Source organism: Dipodomys ordii, unplaced genomic scaffold, assembly GCF_000151885.1.
Source record: "Dipodomys ordii isolate 6190 unplaced genomic scaffold, Dord_2.0 Scaffold56, whole genome shotgun sequence".
Taxonomy (NCBI): Eukaryota; Metazoa; Chordata; class Mammalia; order Rodentia; family Heteromyidae; genus Dipodomys; species Dipodomys ordii.
Genome location: NW_012267272.1, coordinates 6191073 through 6208603, shown reverse-complemented (window position 1 = coordinate 6208603; position 17531 = coordinate 6191073). Strand labels below are relative to the sequence as shown.

At 46.4% G+C, this 17531-nt stretch overlaps 1 protein-coding gene across 2 annotated transcripts in view; it reads left to right on the top strand.

Moving 5' to 3' along the window:
• The first annotated feature begins 2842 nt into the window (after positions 1 to 2842).
• Positions 2843 to 17531, top strand: part of Zc3hav1 (zinc finger CCCH-type, antiviral 1) — a 52241-nt gene continuing 37552 nt past the window's right edge. For both annotated transcript variants that reach the window (XM_013021678.1, XM_013021679.1), the window contains exon 1: positions 2843 to 3155. In XM_013021678.1, the coding sequence (XP_012877132.1) occupies positions 2848 to 3155 (308 nt within the window). In that variant the 5' untranslated portion in view covers positions 2843 to 2847. The remainder of the gene's footprint in view (positions 3156 to 17531) is intronic.

Below are 17531 nucleotides of genomic sequence, written 5' to 3'. Positions count from 1 at the left end.
TTCCACATATCAGAGAGAATATGCACCTTTTGTCTTTCTGAGCTTGGCTTACCTCACTTAACATGATCTGTTCTAGTTCCATCCATTTCCATTATTATATTCTTTCTAATGGCTGCGTAAAGTTCCATTATGTATAGGTACCACATTTTTTGATCCACTCATCTATTGCGGGCATCTGGGCTGTTTCCATATTTTGGCTATTGTGAATAGTGCAGCAGTGAATATGGATGTGGAAATGTCTTTATCATATTCTGGTTTGTGATGTTCTGGGTAGATGCCCAGGAATAGTATGGCTGGGTCATGGGAAAGGTCTATGTTTAGTTTTTGAAAAACTCCATACTGCTGTCCATGGTGGTTGTACTAGTTTACATTCTCTCCTACAGTGCAGTAGGGTTGCTTTTCCCCCACAACCTTGCCAACATTTGTTGTTCCAATTTACAATGTTGGCCAATCTAACTGGGGTAAGATGGAATCTGAGTTGTTTTGATTTGCATTTATGGCCAGGGATGATGAACATTTTCTCATGTTTCTTTGTCCATTTTACATCTTCTTTTGAGAAGTCTTTCCTTAGCTCCCTTGCCCATTTAATGATTGGTTTAATAGGTTTGGGAGGCATTAGTTTCTTGAGCTCCTTGTATATATTGGATATTGGGCTTTTGTCTGATATTGCTGGTAAAGATCTTCTCCTTCCATGACAAACAAAATTAAAAGAATTCATGACTACTAACCCAGCATTATAAAGAATTCTAAAGGGAGGAATACAATCTGAAGAAAATAACCAAAATCAAAGAAACATATCAGGCACAAATCACTAGAAGATCAATTTAATAATCACAGGAAAAGGAAAAAAACAAAATACAGGAAATTATGACACATCTCTCTATAATAATCCTAAACATCTTGGACTCAGTTCTCCAATCAAAAGAAGAATAGCAAATTGAATAAAAAACCAAGATCTATCCAATGTTTAGGTTCCTGTTTTGTGTTATTTTTGAATTAAAACTTCCACTAATTATAATAAATATCTTTTAATATATTACCTGTATGTCATATTTATTAAATAAATAAAATATATCAATCTCTGATCTTAGATAAAAAATTCAGATACAGACATTTGCACAAAATAGCATAGCATTAAATATAAAAAACCATCAAGAGGGGCTGGGGGTTTAGCCCAGCGGAAAGGTGCCTGCCCGGCGTGCGCAAGGCCCTGGATTCGGTCCTCAGCCCTGGAAAAAAAAACAAACCATCAAGAACATCATAAAGGCTGTCAAACTAACTTATATCAGAAAACAGCCCTATTGCAAAGAAGAAGAGGAGGAGGAGGAGGAGGCAGCGGCGGCAGCAGACTCCCAAGCTTAGGGTCTCTCTTTCCTCCACCACCCCGCAAAAATAAATAAAGACAAGGAATAAAATAGCATATAAAACCTTTCTAGTATTTTACCATTATTTGCTCCGTAGAAAAAGCGGTTACATTTCAGGCACAAAAATAACAAAAATCACTTCTATGTAGACCTTCAAAAAAAGAGAGAGGGACCGTCTGTTGGCTCTCTTCCTGGGTTAGCTATGTCCTTAGCTGTGCAGAAACTTGTTATTGTAATGTAGTCCCATGTGTCATGTCTCTCTCCTATCTGTGGGGTTCAGGGGACTCTTCAAGAAGTTTCTACCTATAAGTTCTGTTTCTCCTTCTCTGGCAGTAGTTTCAGTTTCGGGTCTGACGCAGCGATCTCGATCCACTTCGAATTGGTATTAGTGCCTGGTGACCCACTGAGATCCACTTTCAGTTTTCTGCATATGGATGTACTGTATTTTTTTTTTATGCTAACAACAAGGGATAGATCCCCCCCCCCCCGCCCCGCAGGTGAGTGAGCAGGAAATGCACCTCTACCCCACCCCAGTTAAGAGCAGTCTTCGGGGGGGCTCCTGCTTTAGTCAGCAAAGGCAAACTTACAGACTTATTTTTTTTTAATCTCTGCTATCACACCAAGGTTTTCACTTAGAAACAGTCTTCATGTCACATCTAGGGGAGACGGGGGGGGGGTAGGGGGGAAGGCACCAGTTGGAAATCTTGGGCTATCCGGTACTTGTCCACTTGCGACTTCTCGCCATCAGGAGACTGAAAAAGCTGTGATTTGGGGGTGGGGGAGACACCCCAAAGTCGGCAAATCCGAACGAGAAGAAAAGGGCATAAAGTCACCAACACGTCGATCTTTCAGAGAGGGTGCAACTCAAATCACCCTAAAATCAAGCTCATCCGCCACCCGGGGTCCGGGGATCCGTGTTTGGGGAGCCCTGGGCGGCGGGACGCGTTTGCTCGGGTTACTTCCCCGGGTGCAGACCTGGCGCTGACCCCGGAGGGGTGGAGAGATGGGTGGGGAAGACGGGTTTTCCTAGTGCGGCTCCCGAAGGGTCCGCTCTTTCCGGAGAGGGGTGGGGCCGCCTCTAGTGGGGCCCAGGGGCGTGTCGCCCGCCTCCGGGGCTGGCCCGCTCCGACCTCCACCGCGGAGTCCCGGGACCCATCTTCAACTTCCTCTTCTTACCCGAGAGGAGGCGTCGCGGGGCGCAGCTGGGACCGAGAGAAGGGACCCGGCCAGCTGTGGCCGCCGCCGCCGGCCGCGATCGCGGGGCAGAGCGGCGGGGGTGCGCGATCGATTCCTCCCCTGGCCGTCGCGCGGCTGACTCTCCGCGGGATCGCCGGGCCCCGAACTCCCGGGACGCTCCGGACGAATCGGAATCGGAAACCGAAAGCGCGCGCGCCCCGCGCCCGGCACCGCCCGCGCCCGGCCCGGGAACCCGGCTAAGTTTCGATTCTCCGTCCCCGCGCGAGTCCCCGCGCGAGTGTCCGTCATGGCGGACCCAGAGGTGTGCAGCTTCATCGTCAAGGTCCTGTGCGCCCACGGGGGCCGCATGACTCTGGACGCGCTCCTGGAGGAGATCGCGCTCTCCCAGGGCCAGCTCCGCCAGGTGCTGGAGGACGCCGGGCCCGACCGCTTCGTGCTGCTCCAGACCCGCAGCAGCACCGGCAGCACCTGGTCAGTGGTGGCCAACACTCGAGCCCGCGTCTGCCGTCGCAAGTACTGCGAGCGAGGCTGCGACAACCTGCACCTCTGCAAGCTCAACCTGCTGGGCCGGTGCCACTACACGCAGGCGGATCGGTGAGTGCTCGGGCGGGCCCGCGCCTTTTCGCCTCTGCGAGGGGTCCCCTGCCGATCGGCCAGAGCCACACTTCCCTGGGGGGTGGGAGGCAGATCTCGGGTTAGCTGGCGTCGTTTCCTCCTTTACTCGGGTCCCGGAACGGGTGGAGATCCTCCCAGATCGCCAGCAGCACTACCCCGGACCGGCGTCGGTCCACACCGCACGTAGCCGCTCAGCCGCGGCTCCTCCTGACGGCCGCCGGGCCGGCAAGGCCCTTTTCAGAGTGACCCGAGATAAAAGCCCCCTCGCCCCCTTCCCGGGCCGGCCCGCACGGGGGGCCAGCCCCGTGCGCCCTCCCCAGGACCACCCTCCAGCCCACGCTTCCCCCGCGGTCGCCCTCTGCTCTTGAAGCTCTTATTTTGATTTTTTTTTCCATCATTTTTGTGCTGCTCCCAGGTCTTGAACCCAGGGCCTCCAGCTCCTGCTTAGCTTTTCTTCCCCTCCCCCCCCCCCCGCCCCAAGGCTGGAGCTCTATCACTTCGATTCCCACCTCCCCTCCTGGCTTCTGGCTGGTTAATTGTGGAGATTAGAGTCTCCTGAGTGGCTGGGGTGACAGACCTGAGCCACCGGTGCCTGGCAAGCCTTGTGATTCAGTTCTTCCTGGAGCGCTGGCCCCACGTACCCAAGGCCTGGGGTCATCTCCAGCATTGTTAAACAACTACAAAAAGGAGTCAAACATCGGGTGAGGGGTTTACACGTCACACACCTAGGATGGTGACACCGATGATGGCGTGACAAGTAGATGGTGATGACAAGATGGCTTCCAAATACTTGCTGCTCAGGCCTGCTCTCTTGGATTCCGGGGTCCGAGGAATTGAGCAATCTTGTGACCACACTGGTCAGCTCCCTCCGGGCAGGCTTTCCGACCTGTACTCCAGTTTCTTCTCCTCCCTCCTATCTTCCTCTTTCCTTCTCCTCCTGTCTGCCCCTCCCCCTCCTTTTCTTCCTACCCCCCTTCTCCTCCACCCCTGTCTTTCCCTTCCCCTCCCTTCCTTCTCCCCATCTTCCCCTCCCCCTTCTTCTCTGCCTCCTTCCCCCTCCTCCCCCTTCTCCCTTTCTCCTCCCCTCCTTCTCCTCCTTTCTTCTGCTCCTCCCGTTCCTCTTCTTTCTCTTCCTCCTCCTCCACTCCTATTAGTAACCCAGTCCTGCAACAAAGTGTCTTTTCCTCTGCCCCATCCTCCTTTCCATCTTACTTGAGATTGAAAGGCTCATTAATGAATCTCTGTCCTTCACATCTTTTCTGTCTGTAGGTTCTATCTACTCAAAAAGGAAAACAGCCACAATATAGGTAACTGATAAAGGTAAAACGTTTGTCCTTAAAAACTTTAGGTGAAGCTGGGCACTGGTGGCTCACACCTGTAATCCCAGCTATTCAGGAGGCTGAGATCTGAGGATCAGGGTTCTAAGCCAGCCTCTGAAGAAAAGTCTCCACGAGACTCCTATCTCCAATAAACTACTCAAAAAAAGCTGGCAGTAGCCTTGTGGCTCAAGTTATAGGGTGCTAGCCTTGAGCATAAAGAGGCTCAGAGACCTGTGCCTAGACCCCAGGGCCAGGAAAAAAAAAAAAAAAGCTTTAGATGGTGCCCAGTATTCAAAAAGATGGTCATCAAACAGTTGGTCATGAACTTACTAGCAAAAAACCTAGTTTCTCACTTTAATTTGTGTGTAATAAAACATACAAAGAGTTTTAAATAGATGGAGTGGATGAGGTGATCTTTTTTTTTTCCCCCAAGAAATTTACTAGATTAGAATGCTTAAAAAGAAAACTCTTAATTCTTTTAGTTGCTAGGATGGACTCTCCTAATAAAATATGTATTTAATATGTTGTGGCTGGGGGCCAGTGGGTGGCTCACGCCGTAATCCTAGCTACTCAGGAGGCTGAGATCTAAGGATTGTGGTTTAAAAGCCCCCCCCCACTGTTATCTCTAATTAATTACCTGAAAAACAGAAGTGGAACTGTTGCTCAAAAGTGGCAAACTGCTACTCTTGAGCACAAAAGCTCAGTGTTAATGCTCAGACCCTGAGTTCAAGCCCCATGAAAAAAGAAAAAATGTATTTCTGAGTTGCCAGAACTTGTATCTAGAAGGCAACTAAGTTACCAGCAATTCCATTAAGCAGGAAAAGGAGACTGGGTAGAGGAAAGGAAAGAACATTCTAGCACATTCTTCTACTGTTGTGAGTAACAACCAGTCTCAAGGTTTCCTTGTTTTGTTGTTGTTGTTTTTGTTTTGAAAATTCTTTCACCAACCAATGTTGACTTTTGGTTTTACAAGCCTTTTTCTCAGTTTTTTTTTTTTGGGGGGGGGAAGTCAGTCATAGGGCCTGAACTTGGCCTGGGCATTGTCCATCAGCTCTTCAGCTCAAGGCTAGCCCTCTACCACTTGAGCCACAGTGCTACTTCTGGGTTTTCCTGCTTATGTGGTGCTGAGGAATGGAACCCAGGGGCCTAATGCATGCAAGGCAAGCACTCTACCACTGAGCCACCTTCCCAGCCCCATGCCCATCATTTTGACTCATCAGTTTTCAAAATATGGCTGGTCTTGTTTATTTTGCCTTCTCTGCACTATCCTGAACTCAATGAGTTATTTTTTTAAAAATCCTAGCAGTCATTTACTTCATAATTTCTTTGGTAATTATATCTAACAGATAAAAATCTATGTTTTTTTAGAGTAATCATAGTACACCTACTTTTTTTTTTTCTTTCGGATCTTGGGGCTTGAACTCAGGGAGTTGGTGCTGTCTCTGAAATTTTTTGCACCAGGCTGGTGCTCTGCCACTTGAGCCACAGCTCTACTTTGTGCTTTTTGGTATTTAATTGGAGATAAAAGTCTCATGGACTTTCCTGCTCAGGGTGACTTTGAACCTCCGTCCTCAGATCTCAACCACCTGAGTAGTTAGGATTACAGGTCCAAGTCACCAGCTCCTGGACTTAGACAGGATTTTGTTCTGTCCTGTAATTTCTGTCTGTTCTTTTTCTTTTCTTTTTTTTCCCCCCTGCTTTTGCAATGCTTTAACCTGTACTTTTCAGTTGATAATCAGGGCTCGCTTAGGTGTTATAGAATTGTTTCTCTTCGGGCTGGGAAGGTGGCTTAGTGGTAGAGTGCTTGCCTTACATGCATGAGGCCCTGGGTTGGATTCCTCAGCACCACATAAGCAGAAAAAGCTCCAAGTGGTGCTGTGGCTCAAGTGGTAGAGCACTAGCCTTGAGCTGAAGAGCTGAGGGACGGTGCCCAGGCCCAGAGTTCAGGCACCATGATTGGCAAAAAAAAACAACAACAAAAATTGTTTCTCTTGGTACATTAGTTTTGATATTAAATTTTGCTGTGCTGAAATAATATTCCCACATATGGAAATCAAACTCCAGCTCTGACATCAATAACTACCACTTATTGAACAAATCATTAAGTACTAAGCTCTGAGATAAGCTTGTTAGAGATGTTATCTCAATTCATCAAAGTGAGTGTGATCTAGGAAGTGTGATCTCCCATCAGTTCAGGTTATTGTTTTTGCAAGCACCATTGATGGTTAACTGTTTCAAGTCAGCTGGTGAGTGCCTTCCACGGGCTCTGTGGTTTATGCCAATGTGGGTGTTTCCTCCTCTTGCTTTCCTGTTTGTGTGCCTTTGCCTTTCTCTTTTAGTTGAAACGTTAGGTGGGGGTGGGTAAATAAGAAGAAGACCAGTTGTTTCATATATTGAGAGGAAGAATATTGAAATGCACAAAGAATAAGAGAACGTATGTGTACTCTGAATATATACCAGAGAGATTGGGAATGTGGCTTAGTGGCAGAGTGCTTACCTAGAATGCAAGAAGCCGTGGGTTTGATTCCTCAGTACCACATAAACAGAAAAAGCCAGAAGTGGTACTCTGTTGTAAAGTGCTAGCCTTGAGCAAAAGAAGCTCAGAGACAGTGCCCAGGCCCTGAGTTCAAGCCCCAGAACTGGCAAAAAATAACACACACATACACACACACACACACACACACACACACACACATGATATGATATGATAGAGAATATACTTGTAACTCACCTCTCAGAAGTAACTCACCTCTCAGAATGAATGTTTACCTTTTTCATTTTTGTTCCTTAGCTGTACAAAGGAAATACCTTCTTGGGACATGGAGATAGTAAGGATTGCGGTTCCAGGCCAGCCAGGGCAGAAAGTTAGCTGTTTCTATCTCTGTCATTACAGCTGTGCAGGAAGCATGAATAGAAGGATTGTGATCCAGCTTGGGTCTAAGCTAAGACCCTATCTGAAAAATAAGGCAAAAGTCTGGTGCTGGTGGCTCATGCCTGGAATCCTAGTTACCCAGGAGGCTGAGGTCTGAGGATCTTGGCTCAAAGCCAGCCCCAGCAGGAAAGTCTGGGAGACTCCAGAAGTGGCACTGTGGCTTGCCTTGAGCTGAAGAGCTGAGGGACAGCGCCCAGGCCCAGAGTTCAAGCTCCACAACTGACCAAAAGAAAAAAAAAGGCAAAAAAAAATGGCATAGTGTCTAGTCTACCAGGCTCTGAGTTCAAACCCCAGTACTGCCAAATAAATAAGTAAAGTAAATAAATATGTAAATAAAAGTAAAATAGGCCTTGGCACTTTTGTTTTTTAAATTCCCTTCATTTTATTCTCCTCTTTTCCCAGAAGTAACCCCAATTGTGATTTTAGTATCCTGCTCTTTTAGGATTTTTAAATTTCTTCATGTATATATGTGTATCTATTCAAAAGTGAAGATTAATGTGTTCTAGAATTTTTATTCAGTATTGTTTTGAAGCTGTAGTCATGTTGACATTAGGAGCGACTACTTTTGTTTTTCTCCCCTCCCGTCCCCTCCCTCCTTTTTCCCTCCCCTTCTCTGTCCTGTCTTCTTCCCTTCTCTCTTCTTTCCTCCCTCCCCCTCTTCCTCTCTCCTCCCCTATCCTCGCCATTGTCGTGGGGCCTGAACTCTGGGCCTGGGCGCTGTCCCTCAGCTCTTCAGCTCAAGGCTAGCACTCTACCACTTGAGCCACATCGCCACTTCAGGCTTTTTTTTTTCTTTTTGCTTATGTGGTGCTGAGGAATCGAACCCAGGGCCTCATGCATGCAAGGCAAGCGCTCTACCACTGAGTCACCTTCCCAGCCCCCCCCCCAGATTGTTTTCTAAAGAGCGTTTTCCAAGTTGTTCTCCATCCAGTTGACAACATTCCCATGCTGAGTCCCTGCCATGAGGTTTCGTGAGTCTTTTGAAATTTGGGCCAATACAGGACTATGAAATTGTATCATAGTGGTTTTTATTTTATTTTTTGGGGGGGCCTGGTCATGGGGCCTGAACTCTGGGTCTGGGCGCTGTCCCTCAGCTTTTCAGCTCAAGGCTAGCGCTCTACCACTTGAGCCACAGCGCCACTTAGGGCTTTTTTTTTTCTTTTTGCTTATGTGGTGCTGAGGAATCGAACCCAGGGCCTCATGCATGCAAGGCAAGCACTCTACCACTGAGCCACCTTCCCAGCCCTGGTTTTTATTTTTGTTTTATGTTTTCGTAGTATAGTGCAGGCAGGCTTCCAACTTGCTATTCCCTGGGGTTACTTGCTAGGCAAGCACTCTACCATTTGAAGCATGCCTCAGCCCTTTTTGCTTTAGGTTGTTTTTCAAATGAGTTTTGAGTTTTTGTCCCACCTGGTCTCTGATTGAGATCCTCTTATTTCTATCTTCCAAGTAGTTGGGATTATAGGCATGCAACACCATACCAGATTCCCAGTTATCATTTAAGTTTGTCTTACTTGACTTTACTTTTTGAGGGGGTCATTTTCACAGTTTACTTTTTAAAAAAAATTTGTACTGTAAAAATACCTTACAGAGGGGTTACAGTTACATGGGCAAGGTAATGAGTATATTTCTTATCAAGCATTGTTGCCTCCTCCTGCCCCTCCCCCCCCCCCCCCCCCCCCGCCCCTCACCAAAATTGTAAAGTTTGTTTTTCAACATAACGACTTGTACATCTCATTGTTTCAATGGGTCCACCTGTATCCCTATTTAATCGGTTTGTTTTTGCCCTTCCCCTCCATAAATTATACCAACATCAAATACAGTGAAAGCAGGGCTTAAACCGTGTCGGGGAGGGGCATACAAAGCAACAAAGAAATCATCTTATAAATATGTTAGAAACAATTGCAAGAAAGAAAAAAAATTGAATACTTATCTTAGGGTTCATTTCATCTAACATCAACTTATCTGACCTTTTCTGCTAGTCTCAGAGATATTACTAGTTATTGTAAATAAGGGAAACAATGGGACCTATGTTTCTTTGGGCCTGGCTTACTTCACTTAAAAATATGGAATGTTTCACAAATTTACATGTCATCTTTGCGCAGGGACCATACTAATCTTCTCTGTAATCCTTCCAATTTTTAGTATATGTGCTGCCGAAGCAAACATTTTATTTTATTTATTTATTTTTGTCGGTCGTGGGGCTTGAACTCTGGGCCTGGGCGCTGTCCCTCAGCTCTTCAGCTCAAGGCCAGCGCTCTACCACTTGAACTACAGCGCCACTTCCGGTTTTCTGGTGGTTTATTGGAGATAGGAGTCTCACGGTCTCTCCTGCTCCGGCTGGCTTTGAACCGCGATCCTGAGATCTCAGCCTCCTGAGTAGCTAGGATTACAGGCGTGAGCCACCAGCGCCCGGCTCGAACATTTTACTTTTGTTTATAGTACCCTTTATTCTATTTTATTATAAAATAATAAAAAGTTTTTTTTTTTTTTTTGGGGTCCGGTCATGGGGCCTGAACTCTGGGCTTGAGCACTGTCCCTCAGCTCTTCAGCTCAAGGCTAGTGCTCTACCACTTGAGCCACAGCGCCACTTCCGGCTTCTGAGGAATCGAACCCAGGGCCTCGAGCATGCAAAGCAAGTGCTCTACCACTGAGCCACCTTCCCAGCCCAAAATAATAAAAAGTTTTAAAATAAATAAATTACTTTTTTATGGTACTGAGGCTTTGACTCAGGGACTGGGCACTTGTCCCTTGGCTCTGTCATTGGAGCCAAAGCTCCATTTCTAGCTTTTTGGTGGTTACTTGGTGATAAGAGTCTCCTGGGCTTTCCTGCCCAGGCTGGCTTTGAATTGTCATCCTCAGATCTAGGCCTCCTTTCTGAGATAAGATTACAGGTATGAGCCTCAGGCTTACTATTTGACTAAAATAGCTAAAAACTCATTTTAAAAGTGTATACTTAAGCGCTGGAAATGTGGCTCAGTGGTAGAGTGCTTGCCTGATATGCAAGAAGCTCTGAGTCTCTTTCTTCAGTACCACATAAGTAAAAAAAGCCTGACGTGGCACTTTGGCTCAAGTGGTAGAGTGCTAGCTTTGAGCAAAAGAAGCTCACATCCAGGCCCTGAGATCAAATCCTGGGACTGGCTCCAAAAGAAAAAAAAAGTGTACACTTCAGAGTTAGCAAACACATTCATGATGTTTTGCAACTATTATCACTATCAGATTACAGAATGTTTTCTTCACCTTCCCAAGAACTCCACACCCAGCAAGGGTCATTCCTCCCTCAGCCCTTTCCCAGCTTCTAGAAATCTCCAATCCACTGTCTGTCTGTGTGGATTTGTCTATACTGGACATTTCCTTGAGGTGGAATCCTATATGGCATTGCGGTTGGGTTCTAGGCATAGTAGGACATTTTCAAGGCTTGCATTTTGCCAGTACAAGTGCGCACACGTGCCATGCATGTGTGTGGGTGAACTCACCAGGAACACTCTTGCGGGAAGTTCCTCCTCTTAGTCATCTGAGTTGTGTCCCGGGTCACGTAGTCAGGCTGCGGCCCTGAGGACATGCTGTTTTCTCCACCCTGTGACACAAAGAGATGCACCCTATGGTTTAGAATCCTTTGGGAATTTCCATTCTTTTCTGATTTGCTCCATTTTAATTTGATCACATGTGACTTTCCATGTCTACAGTGTTCTGCAGAAATTAAGGTAAGAAAAAACTCGGTGGCATTACAAGGTTCCTGGGGGCTGGGAAGGTGGCTCAGTGGTAGAGTGCTTGCTTTGCATGCATGAGGCCCTGGGTTCGATTCCTCAGCACCACATAAGCAGAAAAAGCCGGAAGTGGTGCTGTGGCTCAAGTGGTAGGGCCCTAGCCTTGAGCTGAAGAGTTCAGGGACAGCGCCAAGGCCCAGAGTTCAGGCCCCACAACCAACAACAACAACAAGAGGTTCCTGGGAACTATGATCAAAATCTTACATTGAGACAAATATGTATCTGGAAACAATACTTTCTAAGTTTTAGTAATACAGGGAGGGCAAAAATAAACATCTGAAATAAATATATATTACTTTTCCGAGTGTTAAATGCTTCTAACTTGCTTTCTGTCCCTAATCATATTTATTGCCAGGAAGGAATCTGTTACTTTGGAATAGGTAAGGACCTAAATGGCAAGGCAGAGGTGTAAAAGACCCCAGGAGGACCCAGGATTTCTGGCTACTGAGATATCAGAATTTAATCAAGTTAGAGCAGGGGAGCTGGACTGAGGAGAGAGTAGAGGCCCTTTCCACTCTTTTGCATCTAGAGAAGAGCATTTAATACATTTCAGACCAACTCACTACATGACACTGCCCCCTGAGTAGCTGGGACCACACGTGTGAGCCACCATACTCAGTAAACACTATTTTGGGCTATTCTTGGGATAGAGTCTTGACTGAGACTAGAGCCTCAGTCCTTCTTTGTGTCTCTTGATTCTTGGAGTAGGTGGGATTACAGGTTTGCATCACACTGCTCAATTTACCTTTCAAAGGAATTTATGTTGGGAAGTGTAACTGGGGAGAAGAGAAGACTGGGGTGACTTAGTTTCTCTGATCATCATTGTTTTGGCAATGCCACCGCCGACCCCTATCCTTTACTCTCTTCTCTTCCTCTGCTTTCCTTCAGTCCTGCTGTGGATTTAGAGCAATGTCTCCAAAACTTAGCTGCATGCCAGAATCTTTGGAGAATCTTTCAAAGATCCTATCCCTAGATATTCTTACAGACTTCCGAAGGGTCTGAGTTAAACCTGGAGATTTACATTGTTTTAGTTTTCAAATTAAAAAAAAATTGTTTGCAGAACCCAGGGCCTTGCACATGCTGGGCAAGCCATCCAGCACTGAGTTGTATTTCCAGGCTAAGCACAGAGATTCTAGCAAAGGCCCTACATGGCGTTTGTCTCAGTCTTGATATAACTGTAGAGTATGTACAGATCCTCAGCTTCTCCTCTGTCCCTACTCTATCTTAAATAGGTTGTGAGGTCCCTGCATAATCAAGGCTGCTTAGCTGTAGTTGTTTCTCCATACCGAGGCCAGCAGCCAGCTGAGGCTCAGTCATCTATCTGGATTCAGTCACCTGGAGCTTGATTTCTGTCCAGCTTGCTCTGTGTAATAAAGCTGTGGTTAAAGTCAGCTGTTCCGCCAGCTCCACCCTTCCTCTCCCCACACTGCTCATGTGGTCTCTTGGTCTTGTTTCTCCCCACTGTTGTAGGCATACTAGACCCAGTGACCCATCCGTACCCTCTCCTAACCCACTGACGTAATCCTTTTTTCTTTTTTGGTACCAGTTATAGGTCTTGAATCTCAGGGTCTAGGCATTGCCTTTGAACTTTTTTGTTCAAGGCTAGTCCTCAACCACTTTAGCCAAGGCTCTACTTTGTGCTGTTGGTGCTTACTTGGAGATAGGAGTCTCACAGACTTTCCTGTCCCCCGTTGGCTTTGAACTGCAATTCTCAGATCTCAGCCTCCTGAGTAGCTAGGATTATAGGCATGAGCCACCGGCGCCCAGCTGTTGTCTAGATTCTATCTTTTCACATTTTCTGGTCTTTTTTTTTTTTTTTTCTTGACTAGTTTATATTATCTTCCCTCTCCCAGTAACCAGCTTTTTATTTTATTGATTGTGTGTGTGTGTAAAATAAATTTCTATTTCACCCATTTCTGCCTGGTTTTTACTGTTTTTTCTCCATCTTGTAGTTTGGGGTTTGGTTTGTTCCTGTTTTTCTAGAAGTTTATTTTTATTTTTATTTTTTGGGTCCTTTCATAGGGCCTGAGCTCTGGGCCTGGGCGCTGTCCCTCAGCTCTTCAGCTCAAGGCTAGCACTCTATCACTTGAGCCACAGCGCCACTTCTGGCTTTTTTTTTCTGCTTATGTGGTGCTGAGGAATTGAACCCAGGGCCTCATGCATGCAAGGCAAGCGGTCTACCACTGAGCCACCTTCTCAGCCCATCTAGAAGTTTTTAGTTGCATTGTCAAGTTATTTATTTGGGAACTTTCTGTTCTTTTTTTGTTGTTGTTTGTTTGGTCAGTTGTGGGGCTTGAACTCTGGTTTTAGGCACTGTCTCTGAGCTCTTCAGCTCAAGGCAAGTGCTCTACCACTTAAGCCACAGTGCCACTTTCAGTTTTCTGGTGGCTTATTGAAGATAAGAGTCTCTCCAGGCATTGGTGGCTCACCTGTAACCCTAGCTACTCAGGAGTCTGAGATCTGAGAATCACAGTTCAAAGCTAGCCTGGGCAGGAACGTTCATGAGATTCTGATTTCCACTTAACCACCAGAAAACCAGAAGTGGCTCTGTGGCTCAGGTGTTAGAGCACTAGCTTTGAGGATAGCTTTGAGCTGAAGAGCTCAGGGACAGTGCTCACGCCCAGAGTTCAAGTTCCAGGTCGGACAAAAAAAAAAAAAGAGTCTCATGGACTTTCCTGCCTGGTCTGGCTTTAAACCACAGTCCTCAGATCTCAGCCTCCTTAGTAGCTAGGATTATAGATGTGAGCCACTGGCACCTGGCCTTTCCGTTCTTTGTATGTAGGCGCTCATAACTATGAACTTCCTCTTGCCCTGCTTTTGCTATACTTTCATTTTCATTGTTTGCAGGAACTTTTTTTTTTTAATTTTGTTTTTGTTTTTTGTTTTTGGGTCCGGTCATGGAGCCTGAACTCTGGGCCTGGGCGCTGTCCCTCAGCTCTTCAGCTCAAGGCTAGCGCTCTACCACTTGAGCCACAGTGCCACTTCTGGCTTTTTTTTTCCTTTTTGCTTATGTGGTGCTGAGGAATCGAACCCAGGGCCTCAGGCATGCAAGGCAAGCACTCTACCACTGAGCCACCTTCCCAGCCCCTCTTTGCAGGAACTTTTTGACTTCTCTTTTCATTTCTTCAGTGACCTAGCTGTCATTCTACACTGTGTTGCATGTGTTTGAATATTTCCTATAGTAACTTTTTTTTTGGTGGTTGTGGGTCCTGAACTCTGGGCCTGGGTGCTGTCCCTTAGCTCTTCAGCTCAAGGCTAATACTCTACCACAGCACCACCTCCGGCTTTTTCAGTTTATGTGATGCTGAGGAATTGAACCCAGGGCCTCATGCATGCAAGGCAAGCGCTCTACCACTGAGCCACCTTCCCAGCCCCTCCTATAGTGTCTTTTAACTATCTGTGTGTGTGTGTGTGTGTGTGTGTTCATCAACTGCATAAGGTCAAGTGGGGAGAAAAGAAGAGGTATTTCAGTATATAAATGGCTATCAAAGGTTTCAGGTTATTGTCTTCCTTTGCAGTCTGCTATGAGACTGGCTCTGTGTTTACTGTCTTGGTGAGTTTTACTGTCTCGATGAGTTTGAGCGCTCAGAGGTGAACATCTGAACCTGGCCCAGCCAGTGAGTCTCACATCACCGGGAATCCCACTGCAGTCAAAGTAAACCAGTCTCAGGATGTGGCTGGGCTCAGGTATTTTTAAAAACTCTCCAGTGGGAGTGTTACCTGTGACCACGCTTAAGAATCACTGTGCAGGCTTACTGTGTAGACATGGGGCCTGGGAAAGCTTTACCCAGCTGGATTAAAACATTTTATTCTGGGTCTGGAATGAAAAAACAGAAAGGTCATTTGATTTTTAGGCTTTGGGCCTGGGATTCCTGAAAGAGAGATAATTCTGCCTCTTTCAAGGCCATCTTGGCCTATTTAGTTATTTATTTATTGTCGGTCGTGGGGCCTGAACTCTGGACCTGGGTGCTGTCCTTCAGCTCTTCAGCTTAAGGCTAGCACTCTACCACTTGAGCCACAGCGCCCCTTCTGGCTTTTTCTGCTTATGTGGTGCTGAGGAATCGAACCCAGGGCCTCATGCCTGCAAGGCAAGCGCTCTACACCTAAGCCACCTTCCCAGCAGCCCCCCTTTTTTTTTAATTTTTAAGTTACCATTTCCTATTTCCACCAAGTTGATGGCTTGTGATTTATCTGCTCTGTGTGGGGGCAGCATTCTGCAAATGTTTGCTCTGTTACAGGAAATTCAGAAAGGTTCGTAGTCAAGCTCTTTTTGGACTGGTGAGTAGAGAGTACTTGTGCGCCTTTAATCAACCTTCTATCATACACCCATTGTTCCCTTAGGGGGAGGCAGCCTTGAGCAACGAGTATCACCTCCCTGGAAGTATGTTAGGAAAACTCATTCTCTCCTGGGCATCTGTGGCTCACACCTGTAACCCTAGCTACTCTGGAGGCTGAGACGTGGAGCATCGTGGTTCAAAGCCAGCTCCAGCAGGAAAGTCATTTTTTAAAATCAATCAGCAAAATGCTCGATGGGAGGCATGATTTAAGAGCTGCTTATCAGCGATGAGCAAGAAAGCCAAACACCCCCCCAAAAAAAAAATTAGGATGAATATATAGCCTGGAAGAAGCAGTTGAGGAGGTCAGGGTGTTGAATCCCTATCATTAAGAAAACAAAGGATGCTACAATTAAACTAAATCATGGGAGTCTTTATCGCAAAAGTTGGTGGCTACATGGAGGCATAGACTTTTTTTTTGTGGTTGTTGGTTGTAGGGCTTGAACTCAGGGTCTGGGGGTGGTCCCCGAGCCTCTTTGTGCTCAAGGCTAGTGCTCTACCAGTTGAGCCACAGCTCCATTTCTGGTTTTTGAGTGCTTAATTGGAAATAGGACTCTCATGGGACTTTTCTGCCCCAGGTGGGCAGATCCTCAGGTGTCAACCTCCTGAGTAGCTAGGATTACAGGCATACGCCACTGGTGCCCAGTGGGTATAGACTTTTAAATTGTCTCAGTCTTTTAAAGGTAAAAGCCACATCTCATTTGAAAAACAAGATATAGGATCCCCCCCCCCAAAGCATACACAGAAGTGAAAATGAACATTAGTAATCTAGATTTCTTTCCTGGAATTCTGGGCAGATGGAACTTTTGGGGGTTTTTGGTTCCTCCCTTCCCCCAGAACCTGCTGAGCAAACAACCTGCAGTTTTTCATAGCACCTGTTAAGCAAACACCTGGGGTCAGGGGCCTTTTTCCTTGGGGGACAAAATGGCATCACTTCTGTCAGGCTTCAAGCTTAAAGACATACCCTACTTCATTCCCCACTAGTTCTTGTGTATGAATCAAATCATTGAATTCTCAGTGAAAGAGCTACCTTGGGCCCTTAGGACTCCAAGTTACTTTAACTGGGCTACACCTGTTCCACTAGCCTTAAAACAACATAAGCAGCAATCCTCTCCCAGGTCAGGCTGGGGAGGATTTACAGAAAGAATGCCCCACAAAAAGTGTTAAGCTCCAGCAGATTCAATGTGGCCCTCCATCAGGATGATGGAGCCAGGCAGGGGTCCTGTCTACTTTCACATGGGGAGGGGGGTGCTCAGGGTGCTGAGGTAGAATCCGTTTTAGATGGCTGCTGGCCATCCTTGATTAACATTTTAACCTAAATGGAATCTCTAGGTTGGAAGGGATGGGCTGGATCCAAGCTCAGCCATAGCAGTGTTTAGCATCATTTCCCAGAATCTTAGACTGATTACATACCTCCTGTTGGGCTGCCTGCAAGTTCTACACAGACTGGTTAAGGCTGCATTTTTGTCAGGCGCTGGTGGCTCATGCCTGTAATCCTAGCTACTCAGGAGGTTGAGATCTGAGGATCGCGAGGCAAGAAAGGCCCTGAAACTCTTATCTCCAATTAACACTCAGAAAACCCAAAGTGGCATTGTGGCTCAAGTGGTAGAGCTTACCTTGAGCTGAAGAGCACAGGGACAGTGCCCAAGCCCAGAGTTCAAGCCCCATGACTAACCAAAATTTAAAAAAAAGGCTGCATTTTTAACTTAACCTAAGACGGAGCCCAACTTGAGTGAACCTCCCAATAGTTTCCTGGTGGCTTTTCCCTGAGGATACCTGCTTTGCTGGTTGGCGCCCCACTCACTGGTTTTTTAGGACAGCTCCACCTGGCCCAGGGCAATTTACCTGGGCAACAACTTTTATTAACCAAATTAAAAAAAATAAGGCTAGGATCTTTTGGGCAGACATATAGAAGGCTTGAGTCTGTAACCATCGCTCACAAGTGCGATCTCCACACTTGCACACTTGTTACCACTGTTTTCCATGCCTCTTTTTTTTTTTTT